At 35.0% G+C, this 14,602-nt stretch overlaps 1 protein-coding gene across 1 annotated transcript; it reads right to left on the bottom strand.

Annotated features, from left to right (window-relative positions):
- Positions 1-6,753: 6,753 nt before the first annotated feature.
- Positions 6,754-11,311, bottom strand: LOC125868504 (receptor-like protein 9DC1). The gene is made up of 3 exons (XM_049549132.1): positions 11,270-11,311; positions 11,018-11,087; positions 6,754-7,424 (listed from the first exon to the last, which is right to left on the bottom strand). Exons 1-3 carry the CDS (start codon positions 11,309-11,311, stop codon positions 6,754-6,756), a joined length of 783 nt encoding a protein of 260 aa, XP_049405089.1.
- Positions 11,312-14,602: the final 3,291 nt, after the last annotated feature.

The raw sequence follows: 14,602 nt of genomic DNA, 5'->3' as shown, positions 1-14,602 counted from the left end.
TATTATGCACATAGCAGGTACATCTGAAAGGTCGAAGATGTGCTAAAGTCGGCTTTCTTCCTTTCAACAAATCGTATGGAGTTTTATTTAATATCAAACTTATCAAGCATCTGTTAATAAGATAACATGCAGTGTTTATTGCCTCAGCCTAGTAGGATTTCGGTAGATTGCTTGATATCAACATGGTTCTAGCAATGTCTTCTAATGTTCTATTCTTCCGTTCCACCACACCATTTTGTTGAGGAGTTCTTTGTGCTGAGAAATTGTGATCAACTTCATTGATAGTGCAGAAGTTTAGGAATTTGGAGTTTTCATATTCTAATCCATGATTTGATCTGAAGCTGATAACTTCACTGCTGAATTTCTTTTGAACCAGTTTCACAAATATTTCAAACATATCGTATGTCTCATCCTTTGTTGCTAAGAATATGGTCCATGTGAATCTAGAATAGTTATCTACAATTACAAAAATTTACCTTTTGCCTCCTCTACTTAGCACGCGCATTGGTCCACATAAGTCCATGTGGAGCAGTTCTAGAGATTTTGTTGTGCTAACCACTGCCTTTGGTTTGAAAGAGGATTTTATCTGTTTACCTTGAGCACATGCACCACATATTTGTTCACTATTCAGCTTCGTTTCAGGTAATCCTCTAGCCAGTTCCTTTGATATTAATTTGTTAATTGTAGAAAAACTAATATGCCCCAACCTATTGTGCCAGAGAAAGGAGTTTTCATTGATGGCACTGAGGCAGGTGGGTGAATTTTCTGGACTCATTATCTCAGTTTTATATACATTTTTGTGCCTTTTTCCAAGGAGAACCAGTTCCTCTGTGAAAGAGTTTACCACTTTACATTCATCAGTAGTAAATATCACTTTATTTCCTTAGTTGCACATTTGAGATATACTTAGCAAATTGTGTTGTAATCCATTCACATAATACACATTGTCAATTGCTTGTTTGAGGTTGAGCCCCACATTTCCAATTCCTTGTATTTCTCCAGTTTTTCTGTTTCCAAAGGCTACGTTTCCACCCTTAAAATATTTTTCTGAGAGGAAGTTGTTTCTATCTCCAGTCATATGCCTGGAACATGTGCTGCCCAGGTACCAATGTCTTAGCTTTTCTCCCACTGAATCCTACAATCATTAGACAGAGTTACGTTTGGGTACCCAGATCCACTTGGGTCTTGTTTGTTAGAAAATGGATGAATAAGATTTTTCTTAGCCCATTATGGGAGGGTTTTAAGTGTGGGAATAGGTTTAGTGTTATTCTCTTCCTGTGTTTTTTGCACAAAAGTGAAATTTTTCTTATGTGCAATTTGTTTTTCATTACATGCATAACTTTTATGTCCTATAAGGCCACAGTGAGAACACGAACAATCTATGTTGGGATTCTTTATTTCAGAAAAACATATTCCATGTTTTGTGGTAGATGACTCTTTTGGATGCTATCGAGAAGTATGGAGGACCTGGTCCATCTCATGCTATGCTCTGCTTCCATTTTGGTCATGTGAAGTTTCTTCTGTAGATCTTCATTTTTGCAGGTATGGATTTAAACTCTTTATTCAATTCTTCTAGCTTATTATGCAGAAGACAGTTTTGTTGTTCTAAGTTCACATTTTCTTCTCTTAAAGATGCATAGTCTTCTATTAACAGGTCTTTTTCAGAACAGGATGATTGATATGCGTTTATAAGATTATGCAATAAGGATTGTAGTTTTCTTTTTGAGTTAGAGTCAAGATTTTCTTTAATGTGAAGTAGACTAACCTGGTCATGCCTGTCCTCTTCTTCTTTTTCTTCTTCTTCTTCTTCTTCTTCAGAGTCTGATTCAACCATCAGTGCTTGAATTGTTTCCTGTGTTTGACATCTATTTTCCTTCTCTCCTGGTTCAGTTATGGCTACTAGTGCAAGAAAGTCATATTTGTCAGTTTTCTCTATTGCAAGTAGGGATTGATTTTCAACTTCCTCATCTTCGGACTCATCTTCTGATATGCCTCCCATTGCAGCAAATGCTTTCTTCATTGAGATATCAGCCTCTTGGTTAGTCATTCTCCTGTTTGTAGGAATATATTTGTCACCTTTACCATCCTTTGCTTAGTCTGGATTATTCTTTTTATGTTCTGAGGCCCAGAGTGGACAAAATTTAATAAAATGATCTGGACTTCCACATTTATGACATAGTTGTTCTCTTGAGTATTCGGCTGTCTTTTGAGGACCTCTTCTTTGAAATGTTTATCCCTTTTTTAACATTCTGGAGAACCTCTTTGTCTTAAGTGCAATATTCTCATCTTCAAAATCTTCAGGTGTTGTGGCTTTAAGAACCAGGTTCTTCTCCTTTCTTTTACTACATATTTCCCTCTCTTGTTTTTTCTTTAGTTCATATGTTATGAGATTTCCAATGAGCTCATCCATGGCTAGTTTATCTAGGTCACGTGCTTCAGTAATGGCCTCTACTTTACTTTCCCAGGATTCTGGTAGAACGCTTAAGAGTTTTCTGACAGCCTTTCCATTTGGAATTACTTCTCCTAACAAATAAATTTCATTAATGATTGCAATGAACCTGGTGTGCATATCTTGGATTTTTTCTCCTTCCATCATTCTGAATAGTTCATATTGTCTATTCAAATTGTCGATTTTAGATTTCTTAACCTGAGTTGTACCTTCGTGTGCAGTTTGTAGAGTTTTCCAAATTGACTTTGCATCCTCACATGATGAAATCCTATTATACTCGTCTGGTCCCATGCCACAAGTTAGAATCTTTTTGGATTTTGCGTTATTTTGAATAGCAAGTTTGTCTGCAACATCCCATTCTTTTCTTTCCTTAGGAACCATCGTGACTCCATCGTCTCCCTTCTTCATGGGTATAGTAGGACCATCCAGAACTACACTCCAAAGATTGAGATTTTCGCCTATCAAGTGATCCATCATACAGTTTTTCCACCATCCATAGTACTTTCCATTGAACAATGGTGGTCGAGTTTGAGAAGCTCCTTCTTGTGAGGTAAGTGGTGCTGCCATTGATTCTTTTCAAGATGTGAATCTCGTAACGAAAAGACCTACTCTGATACCAATTGAAGAAACCTTACCCAGTATTCAAAAACCAGGTTCTTGAATAATACACACAAGATACTTACGTTAATGATAGTAACACCAATATATCGTGGAAACCTTCCTAATTAAATAAAAGGAAAAAACCACACAGAGTTTTATATTAATTCAACAATTACAACTCAGTAAATCGATGAATCTAATCTCTAAACGTCTACCCTTTCGATTAACTATAATCGAGAACACCCTCAACTCTCCAAGAAGTCAAACTCGCTTCTTGGTTACAAAAACTTTCAATCTCTCTACTAACCCTAACCCTCACATGAAGTCAAACCCACTTCTTGTTTACAATTCTCACACACTCTCAAGACTCTCACAAACACTGATCCAAGGACAGATCAATGCGACTCAACTATTCGAAAGTAATTCTAACTCTAGAATGCTTTCGTTTCTACCTCTCGAACACTTTGGCCTTCGCTATGACTCTCTCTCTTTCTCTTGTTCTCTCTTTTCTGAATTATGCAAAGACAAATTCTTCTATCTGGCTCGTTGTCCTTTTATAGACTCTGAACTATGTTAGACTCCGACTTGTATAAGGAGAGGAATTATAGTTGTTTTCAGAAAGAATTTCGATTCTTTTAATTGTAAACCTTTTCCTTTTATAACTTGACTTGCCATGTCTCCTTATTCATGCAGGACTTCTTTTGCTGATTCTTTTCCCTTTCCGACTCAACTTTCCTTTTAGCGCGAGAACTCTTCCTTTTTTGTTTCAGTTTATTTATCATTTGAATGATAAGCTTTGCAGGGTGAACCTGGTTCACTGTATCGACCATCAAAACTGTATTTGATTTATCACTATTGAATTCCTTTTCCTCTCATGGTCTTCAGGAAATCAAAAGGTTATCAGTTGTCATGGCACATCAAGAACCCTTTGATTCACATAAATATGTTATATGCATACATTGCAAATGTTTGTGTTGCAAAGTTTGCTCGTCGTCAGGGTATTGCTTCAAATATAATACATTTGGCTGCTAATATGGCCGCATTAGAAGGTATCTTGTTTCAGCCTTAAACTATTTAATGTGCTCTTCATTATGATCTACCAGTTCAGAATTGCCATCCCTTGTAATTAATTTTCGCTGAACTATGTCTAATCTTATTTTTGCATGTCCAAGCAGGTTTCAAGCAACTATTTGTTCATGTAAATGCAGACAACATACCTGGCCAGGAATTATACCAAAAACACAGTTTTAAGGTTACGTTCAATCTCTTTTCTATATACGGAACATCTTATTGATATTGCTTAGTGAGATCTGTTTATGTGGATGATCGTCCTTCATTAGCTCTTCTTTCTCTCTTTTTTTTTTTATAAGTGAATACTTGTTTTCATTATTGTTTTTATTTTTAATTTTGGACGTCTTAATGTCTGCATTGCATCTCTCATAATCATCCCAAGAGTTGAAGTCAGTGCTAATTTGACCTTTAAAATGAGGTAACTCTTCATGAAACGTTTTATATCAAATCTGATATGATAACCTGGAAAATAGAGTAATAACTTAATATAACCTGTTGAATTGAGTTGACGATGTAACATTTCTTTACACGTGATGTATAACTTAAATCCTTTTGAAATTTCTTACTTCAACTTATCTTAGTTTGGTTGACAATCAACTCTTGATGTATAACAAAAGGTATGTCGCGTCTTTTGACTTACTCGTATCACTCCATGCAGATCGTGGAAGCCGGCTCATCGTCTCTATCAAAAGAACAGAGGATACTGATGTCCTTGGATTTATAATTTCCCTTAGCTACTTCACTTCCAGACTAAAGAGGATGTGTTAGTTTGTACATTTACATGGTTTGAAGCCAATATATTATTGGGTAGACAGACAACTAGTTAGTTACAGAGAAAATAATATATATACATATATATATATATATATATAAAAGCAAGTTGTATGGTTTGTTTGGACTAGGGAACGGGCAGAGGCGTATCTAGAGGGGGTGCCGTGGGTTCACGTGAACCCATGCTCCCCTCTCTAGATCATATATAGTAGTGTTATATTTTTTTTAAAATATTTAAATATAGATGTGTGAACCCATGTTCAAAGTATCATATAAAAATGAGATGATGATTGGGTGCACTACTCTAAGTGAGAGATAGAAATTTAAATCTTATATCTATCTTGTTTCTTATCAATTACACTTTTGTCGTTTCAACTAATTTTTCTTTTGTTTTTTCCCTCTATTCTTTCAAAATTTTCAAGTGTGTTACATTGATAATTCCTAAAAAATTTAGTATTGTAAATTTTTTATATAATTAAATCAAATGTGTATTTTAAAATTTAAAACTAGTAGTATTATATATTTTGGATCTATAATTTTTAAACTTTAATGATTCATATTACAAACTAAAAGTCAAATCGATCAAATTTATATTAGAGATACATTTTTTCGTAATCGTGCACCCATCTAGCCGAAATCCTGGATACGCCTCTGGGAACGGGTACGTATTGGATACATGTTTATTTGAGTATCCTATACGAGCATATCCGATTAAATATTTTGGTGTATTTTGGAGAATTCAGACTATGTACTCATCATACTCAATGTCAAATGAAGAATTCATGTATTAAGCTGAAATATATTGTTTTTGTTTTCTTATCAAAATGGATTTTGTTGTTTAGTTTGTTACAATGTTGAGAAAGTTAAATATGACTATTAGTCTATGAGAGATTCTAACACAACTCCAATTCAATTATTTCATCTTCTGTGATGTCGCTTCTTTTTTCGTCTTCTTATAATGATTCTGTATTCTAGCTCTTCAGCATTTATCCTAGAAAGCCAATTGGAATTTTGACTCGAAATCATGAAATATGCTATGGAGAATCCAATAATAAGTCCACCTGCTAAGAATCCCATTCCTAAATTCATTCAGAAATGTACAACTGCTTTCTTCATCTAGCATATGTGTGTTGTGTTGTATGTCTCTGGCATCCTGCTACTTCCACAACCTTCCGAAAAAGGGTATCCACGTAATCCATCATTACCTCTGTAAGAATTGTTCTCAAATGTAGAAAATTGATTTCCTTGAGGAATGCACCCTTCGAGATGATTGTAGGAGAGATTTAAGGCTTCAAGAGATGTAAGAGAAACAAATCTTGCTGGTATCTTTCCTACTAGATGGTTGGTTACCTGACAGGTCCAATGATTCAACCAAATATAAACTTCCAAGTGATAGCGGTATGCAGCCTTCAATCCATTATGAGATATATTCAGCACACGAAGTGCAGTAAGATCTCCCATAATACTTGGAATATGTCCTTCAAATTTGTTGTTTGAAAGATCGACAGTGGTATACAAAAACAAGATTCTCACAACTTCAAGATCCAATCCCTTTGTTACGAGAGCTACCGAATCTTGGTAATATCGATCCCATTCATCACTTGGTGCATTCATCGTTTGATGAATTGTCCTCATGGCTTTAAAATGTTGAAACAAACCCGATGGTCTGTTTTTTGTGAAAGCATTGGAGGAGAGATCTAATATTTGAAGATGAGGAAACATGTTTTGACTCGTTAGAGTTCTAATGGGTCCATGCAATTTATTGGACCTCAAGCTTAGAACTTTCAGCTTTGGCAGAGTCCCCAACAACACAGGGAATGTGTCCATGAGGTGATTGTCTCCTTCGAGCTGTTTGCAGTTGATCAAGGATTGTGGGATTTTTCCTCCAGCTTATTGCCATAAAAGTTGAAGCTTTTGAGTGCACTTCCAATTGTAAAAGTCATTGGAAGAGTCCCTGATAGACTGTTGTGGTGCATATCCAGAACCTCGAGGCCATTGATATTACCCAAACATTGCGGAATTGCCCCCTCAAGTTCTCTTAATTGAGTCAAATTCTCAAAGAGCAATTTCAAATCATGGGCTATGAGTCTTAGAATAGTTTCAAATGACGGGGAGAAATGAAGAGACTGTAATTGAGAAAGACGAGAGATTTCAGAGGGGATATGACCTGAGAAATAGGAGTCAGAAAGATCAAGAAGTGTCAAGCTCAAGAACCTTCGAAGTTCAGGCAAGATGTGAGAATTAGAGAAGTTATTAGAAGAAAGGTCGAGCCTTTGAAGACGAGAGAGTTGGAAGAGGCTGTTATTGGAATCAATCTTTCCTACAAGACCACTGGAACTGAGATTAAGTTCAATCATATGGCCAGACATCTCATCACATATGACTCCATCCCACGAGCAACAATCTCTGCTCCTATTCCATGAACTCGTATAAGAGTAGGAACTACAAGTAACTAATGAGGGATCTAGAGTGAGTGGTTTCTTGAATTTTAGAAGAGCGGCGTGTTGATCTTTGCGGCACGGATGAAGTATGGCTGAAGTAAAAGAAAGCACACAGAAACATAGAAAGAGCATAAATGAGAATTGCTTAGACCCCATGTTTAGCATCAAACAATTTTAGAGAAAGTTGGCAGTGAAGTTAAGAAAAGGCTACACAAATATATATAGGCAGATTAAATTGCTACTAAGTAGCGAGAAGGTTTGTTTATTTGATAATTGGACTCGATTTTTTATATAAAAAATTATATATTCTAAGATCAATTGATGATAGCTTAACAGTAGAGGTGTACGAGGAAAACAAATAAACCGCACCAAATCGATAATCGGAGTCAAATCAGGAATAAAAAAACCAATTAGTGGTTTGGTCCGTTAAGGGTTATAGCCCATAGATATTAGTAACTCAAATAAGCCCAAATCAAAATTAAATCAAATTATAAATTTTTTTTCGATAGTAATGAGTTTAGTTGAACCTGTTGTTTATGAGCTGCATCCACCTCTACAAAAATAAAGAGCAGAGGAAATGAAGCCAAGAAAGATAATGAATTATGAATGTACCAATAAAATTACCCACGTCTCGCGTGAAAATTTAATATCACAGAATTTATAAAATAATACTTAAAACCTATCAATCATTAAAACTAAAACATTATATTATCTTACATAAAAGATTACGTAGTAACGGACATTAATAATGTAAATAAAAATGATAATTATAACATCTTATCATTTATCCTTCAATCAATCTCTTTAATTTGATTTTATAATTTATCGTTTTACTTTCAGGAAGTGTTACTATTTGATATTTTTGGAGAATCAAATGAACATCAACCTAAGATATACAAATATTCTAATTCTAATGTGTAGAAAAGTTCAGCCCTACCTTTGCTTTACATATATCATTTCAAAGTTCCCCTTTAAATGTATCATAAGTAATTATTGAACTGGAAAATTGAAGGGAGAATGTATCATATTGGACAACAATTCAACTTATTATATATATTTGAAAGGAAAAAATATTACACAAAACTATTCAGTTTGTTTGGATGTTTTTTTAAAAATTAGCATACCAGAGTGATGGAGTTCAATTTGAAACTACACTTCTATTCCAATCGTAGTGTTGAAAAACATATCTATAACTTCAAGAAAAGTATTTACAATTTGCAGTAAACTTGAAAATATGTTCATACTTCATATTGAATATGAGCAATTAACTGATTGTATAGTTATCTATGTCTTTGGGATTAAAAGAAGCACCAGTCTAGTCATATTCTTCTATAGGTCAGCTGACACATCCTTGAACCCATGTCAAAAGTTTATTAATTCTTGTCTTTTTCCTAGTTCACTTCCACATCAAGGTGCGATAAGGTTTTTATTGTCTTTATGTCCTTACAATGTCATACCAAATTTGAATTTTGTCATCAAGAGATTGTAACCGACCTTTAAGATTTTTTTTACTCTACCTTCAACAATTTTAGTAGAGAAAACTTGCGTGAATACTCAATTAATATGTGTTATTTAATTTGTACTAACAAATACTTATTACATTAACTTTGTAGAAACATAAGCAACAAAGTTTAAAACATATACTAAAAACAACAACTAATAACATAAACATAAATTAATGATTGTAAAAAACATACTACGATCCGTAACAGTAGAATGAAACATAAAGGAAAAAATTGAGTCCACTGAAGGTACAGTGAGCCACTCAGCAGGAGCAAAGTACACAAATATTTAATTGTGCATGTAGTCATTTAAAATTTATTAAATGATTCGAATTATATTAAATTCATGAATATATTAATCCATATAAATATTATCGATTAGTATAATTGAGTTAATTATTTAAATCTAATTAATATGGATTTAATTAAATCCCGCTCCATAAAGTCCATATGTCATGTTACTTAAATCTGATTGGGAATCCTATTCCAATCACAACTCCTCTATTTTAAAACTATAAATAGGGGTCTTCATAATTCAGAAAAAAGAACCAAGGATTCTAACAAGAAGCTAGAAAAAGCTCGTGGATCAAAAGTTGCAGATTTCTCTACGAGCTACAAGATCAAGCTCGAAGCCCTTGGATTCAAGTAGAAGTCAAGATCAACATAAAGTTCAAGTTCAAGAATGATCAAGATCAAGACTTCCAGATTAAAGATCAAGCTCGAAGCCCTTGGATTCAACTAGAAGTCAAGATCAAGATAAAGTTCAAGTTCAAGAAGGATCAAGATCAAGACCATCAGATTCAAGATCAAGCTCGAAGCCATTGGATTCAACTAGAAGTCAAGATCAAGATAAAGTTCAAGTTCAAGACCGCCGGATTCAAGATCAAGCTCGAAGCCCTTGAAATCAACTAGAAGTCAAGATCAAGATAACGTTCAAGTTCAAGATAAACTCAAGATTAAGCTTAAGAGACCTTGAATTATATCCGAAAAGGGAAATCCATAGGAATCGTAGAGATTGTAACACTCGCACTTTGAATCAATAAAATGATTGCTGCGATAATTTTCCGTTCTTGATTATTGTTTTTTCTCGATGCAAATTTTATCATCTACAAATTCTAGCACGCCCAGTGGGAAAATCTCTACCTCTCATCTCAACTTTTCAAGCATCAAAGAGTATCAAAACGAATTGCACTATAGAAGAACGACTAGAAAGTTTGACTAAAGTAATTGAAGGCTTGACAAAGTGTGCTCAAGAACAAGATGCTAAACTTTTCAAGCTAACAAATAAGACGGATAACATGATCGAAAGAAGATCGAGTCAAGAACCTTTGAAACTTCCTAGAATTCAAGACGAAGGAGAGTCTTGTATAAAGCAAACAAAGATCAAATAGATTCATCTCTCCGCTGGAGGTTTGATTCCCATTGATCAATTGAAGGACTTTATCACAGAGGATATCGAAGACAAATCTGAGTCCCCATCCAAATTTTCTCCAACATATGCAAAGCCATATACACAAAGAATTGAAAACTTAAAAATGCACGAGGACTGTCTGTTGGAATGTATGCGGCCACTAAGTACGATAGGACCAGGTCCTTAAAACAATTATGATGAACAAAAAATAAATACTGACAGTAAAAATAGAACACACAACTTAACGTGGAAACCTCCTTGGTCAAAGGAGTAAAACCACAACCCGTCTCACAGGATTTTCAAACTGCTTTTACTAAACTTCACAAGCCAAAGTAAAACCCAATTTACAACACACACACGATTGACCTCCTAATCTCTATTCTGAGTAATACACTATCACTCAATGAGCCAAAGCAATGCCTGCATTTCCCACTATACTAACCCAACTGATTAATATAGACTTTGACGTAAGACACGAAGCTGCCCTCAATTAAGTTCTTATAATGATTCACCCAAGGTTGAAACGTTTCTATCACAAGCAAAATGATTCCTACAATATAAGCATAAATGCAAGCAATCAAAGTAATAACTGGTTCAAGAAGCAATTAGGCAATCTATTAGGTCCCTTGTTGTTTTGAAGCTTGAATATCTCTCTTTGCATGAATGAAGAATTTGTTGTTTGTCACGTTGAATTTATCAACCAAAGAGATAACCGATGTACAAATAACCTCGTCCTTTCTGATTGGTGTGGTACACTGACGACCTCACTAACCTCTGACGCGACAACTTGCCAGTTGTATAACATATGGTCCTGGACGAGCATACTCTGCAGAGGACTGGTCCTGCATTTGTAAGGAGATCATCAAAACATCTGGAGCATTAAGACTTATAATTTTCCCTCTTTTTAATGATGACAAACAACTTGTAAGCAGCCTCACATGAGTTTAGCATTCATGCAATCAGAAAACATTAGTTCCCCCTATCAGTAATATTTCTCCCTGTTGTAATAGAGACAAAATATTACAATTCCAGTTCCAGTTCCAGTTCCCTCTATCAGTAATCCCATCTTTCACTAGACCCTACTTTCACAACAATTATCAATCTATTTCCCTTTTGACATCATTGAAAAAGAGTAGCAGTAAACATCCACAGGCTACATGCAAAACATTTAGTAATTCAGGGCCATGGGCCACACAGTACATGCACAAGTAAGCCGTAATAAAGAAGATAAAAGCATACAAGACAAGGCAAAAGAAACAATTTCATTAGATCACAGAGCTGACCACAGTAGTCAGCCAAAACAACACACTTGCCACTTAGAGTTAGATAGGAGGAAAGGAGAAATAGGAGACATGAAACATTTAGGACGGAGGGGCAGGGGGAGTGAGTGTTCTCATCAGCAAGGACATTCGCTCATTTGCATCAACATGAGCTTGAATGATTTGCTTGTTGAGAGCTTTGACTTCCTCACTGAGTGAGGCATTTGTCTTCAGCAGCTGCTCATTCTCAGCTCTCAACTTCTCAACCTCTTTCTTATCCACAGCACTGTACCAGGTCCCTTGGAGATAGTCCTCTGCCACTGAGACTTAAGTTGCGCAATCTCAACCTCCTTATCATTTAGGATCACTATAAGGTCAGTCAACTCTCGTTTGAGAGAAGTTTGCTGCTCTAGAAGATCTGTTACCTGAGACCTACCCTTTGCCTTTCCCACAACACATTCACACTCCAAGAGAGTGACAACAGTGAACATTTGCTTCATAGTACCAGGTACTTTCCGTCCAAGAGGCACTTCAAAATGTTTGAACAAATGGTTTAACAAATAGCCATAAGGAATGCCATGTTTGGCTAACTTCCAAGTCATCACTCTGTGCATGTGTTCAAGCATTATAACAGGAAGATTGATTTCCTGAAGTTCATCCGATTTTTCCATGAGAAACATCTCTTTTCAGTCCTTGGCACCAATACTTTGTTGATGAATTCAAACATCAACTGGTACTCCCATTTGAGAAACTTCTTTGGCAGACCTGCACGTTTGATGTCCCCATGTTTTGTGGCATGCTTGGTGAACTCGTTGGAGGGTTTGCACCCTTCAATTGACCAAATCACTTTCACAGGCACACCCAGAATGATTCCTAAGGTTTCCTCATCTAGAAATATTTTGACCTCTTTAACAGTAGTCTTACCCCCCTCCCCCCCCATCACTCAAAAGCTCCATATTATAAAATTCAAGGGTATAATTGAAAAGAACTTTTTTATAAAGTTTTAATCTAAACACAAGATGAGGTAGAAAATAATGAACCAAACACTTGATAAAAATAAATCCTGCTTTACTAATCCCGGCATTATTAATCTTTGTACCAAACGACCCCTAAGAGTCTTCTATAAAACTTATATATAATCCATATAAGTGAAACAATATTTTTATTTTTATTAAAAGAATGTAAAGAAAGGAAATTAAAGGATTTCAAGAAAATCAAACTCTTTTCGTAACTATCTGTATACGTTTTTTCTATCTTTAACATTTTTTCCCTCTCTTACTTTCTGACATAATCACTCATTTTCTTTTTAGAAAATGCTAAACATACTCTTCTTTTTCATCTTTTAACTTCTAAATAATCAAAATATATTTTCAAATCTCAACATAAAATGTAAAAAAAAAAAANAAAAAAAAAAAAAGAAACAGTGCATAAAAGCACATTATAACATATGAAGAAGTAAAAACATAATTCCCATTAATTATTTAATTAATAGGAAAAGCAAATAGCAGAAAAATAAATCATTATAAACTAATATTTCTTATGGATGACTGCAATATATAAAATGAACTTTTGAGGCTACGCATAAAACTGTTATCGATAAGTGGTTGTGCCTATGAGCGCATCGAACTCAGGAATTGAAGACTTTGGGTGTACCAATATTACCTTGGCTCAAATGTGAGTTTATAAAAATAATGAAAAAGAGCTTTATAGTTGAATTTGAACTCTAATCTCAAGGGTGGTTTCTCTAGATTGTACCAACAACACAAGGGCACTCTTATGCTTATCATGAGTGCATTGATAACTATATCATAGTTTCTGTCAGTTTTTAAAAATAGACATACATATATACACATGATTTTTTATGATGTTAGTGAGTGCACATGCACCCCTTCCTAAAGGTGTCGGTCCGCCTCTGCCTACTAGAACACCTTCTTGCATATGTGTTTGGTTTACCAAAATAATTAAATAGCAATCAGTAATTTACTTCTCCTATCTCTCATTTACTATTTGATTGTCAATTTCTTTTTTTATATCATTTTTAGTGATCACACTGTCACAATCCAAAAAAATAGACATGATGGCACTTGTCTATTCTCACCAAGACAATTAAGTCTCAATCCAACGAAATGAAAGAAATGCGATAAGACAAAGCAAGAACAAGATAAAGCGGAAAAACTTATTCATTCTATTAACACCCCAAAATCTGGATGTCACGTGTACAAACCTCTAATACATAAGTATGGAAATGAAATAATTACATAGTCTCAATGTCTTTGTTTCTCAAATAGAACAAAGCATAACATAAAGGAAAAGAGGGCCCGCTGGGATGATAAGAAACTACCTCTCAATGGTCCTTTGAATAGCCTCAGAAAGTAGGAGAAGAAGGACGATCACACAGTACCAGGCTTGAAACCTACAAAGTGTAGAAGTAAAGAGTGAGTACTAACAACACGGTACCCAACAAGCAACATAATAAACAAAGCAACCTAGCTAGAAATCGAATGCTCCTTTCATCCCAACCGAACCTCCTCAAACTACAACCTGCATAGAAATCATTTCTACAATACACGGCTCACAAGGCCCAATATTCACATTCCAACAGTCATAATTCAACAACCAACATGTATCAAGTAAATCAATCTCAAGTATCACGTAGATCAACTACACATAACAAGTAAGTCAAACATAAGCATCACAATGCATCAAATCACAATAATCAATCACTAGCTGGAATCATTTCCCATCGTCTTTATATCATATCACTAGCCGGAACCATTTTTCATCGACTTTATATCATTTCACTAGACGAAATCATTTCTCAACATCTTTATATCATTTCACTGGCCGGAATCATTTTTCATCGGCTTTATATCATTTCACTAGCCGAAACCATCTCTCATCGGCTTTATATCACTAGCCGAAACCATTTTCCATCGGCTTTGCCTCATATGTCTCATCATCGTGTACAAAAATCAATGCACATAGGCAAGTTCACACCATAAGGAAGAGACAATAATTCAAGCAATTCAAGTCCACATTCATTCTATCAAGCATTTCATCAATCAATCAAATAGGGCCTATCACAAGGCAATTCACAA

This window comes from Solanum stenotomum, chromosome 6 (assembly GCF_019186545.1).
Source record: "Solanum stenotomum isolate F172 chromosome 6, ASM1918654v1, whole genome shotgun sequence".
Taxonomy (NCBI): domain Eukaryota; kingdom Viridiplantae; phylum Streptophyta; class Magnoliopsida; order Solanales; family Solanaceae; genus Solanum; species Solanum stenotomum.
Note: the sequence above shows the minus strand (reverse complement) of the source record. Positions and strands in the feature narration are given on the sequence as shown.